We start from the raw sequence: 742 nt of genomic DNA, 5'->3' as shown, positions 1-742 counted from the left end.
AGCTGCAGTTGTTGGAGCAGATGTTGTTATTGGAGCTGGTGTCGTGGTTGTTGTCAGAACAGTTATCGTGCTTGTTTCTGGAGTTGTTGTTGGACCAGTTGTTGTACTTGTAGCTGCAGTAGTTGTTGGAGTTGGTGTTGTAGTTGTAGCTACAGTTGTTGTCGGAGCAGGTGTTGTGGTTGTTTCTGCAGTAGTAGTTGTTGGAGCAGGTGTCGTGGTTGTTTTTGCAGTAGTAGTTGTTGGAGCTGGGGTCATGGTTGTAGCTACAGTTGTTGTCGGATCAGGTGTTGTGGTTGTAGCTGCAGTTGTTGTCGGAGCAGGTGTTGTGGTTGTTACTACAGTAGTGGTTGTTGGAGCTGGTGTTGTGGTTGTAGCTACAGTTGTTGTCGGACCATGTGTTGTGTTTGTTTTTGCAATAGTAGTTGTTGGAGTTGGTGTCATGGTTGTAGCTGCAGTTGTTGGAGCAGGTGTTGTGGTTGTTTCTGCAGTTGTTGTCGTTGGAGTAGGTGTTGTGGTTGTTACTGCAGTTGTTGGAGCAGCTGTTGTTGTCGGAGCAGGTGTTGTAGTTGTTTCTACAGTTGTTGTTGTCAGAACTGTTATCGTGCTTGTTTTTGCAGTCATAGTTGTTGGAGCTGGTGTCATGGTTGTAGCTACAGTTGTTGTCGGATCAGGTGTTGTGGTTGTCGCTACAGTAGTAGTTGTAGGAGGAGGTGTCGTGGTTGTAGCTGCTGTTGTTGTTGGA

At 46.4% G+C, this 742-nt stretch overlaps 1 protein-coding gene across 1 annotated transcript; it reads right to left on the bottom strand.

Moving 5' to 3' along the window:
* Window positions 1–107: 107 nt before the first annotated feature.
* LOC109954295 (integumentary mucin C.1-like) lies at window positions 108–686 on the bottom strand (the record flags this gene model as incomplete). The annotated part of the gene is made up of 1 exon (XM_020589668.1): window positions 108–686. A coding segment is annotated over one exon (579 nt), but the record flags the coding sequence as incomplete, so codon positions are not given.
* Window positions 687–742: the final 56 nt, after the last annotated feature.

Source organism: Monopterus albus, unplaced genomic scaffold, assembly GCF_001952655.1.
Source record: "Monopterus albus unplaced genomic scaffold, M_albus_1.0 scaffold5717.1, whole genome shotgun sequence".
NCBI classification, from domain to species: Eukaryota; Metazoa; Chordata; class Actinopteri; order Synbranchiformes; family Synbranchidae; genus Monopterus; species Monopterus albus.
Note: the sequence above shows the minus strand (reverse complement) of the source record. Positions and strands in the feature narration are given on the sequence as shown.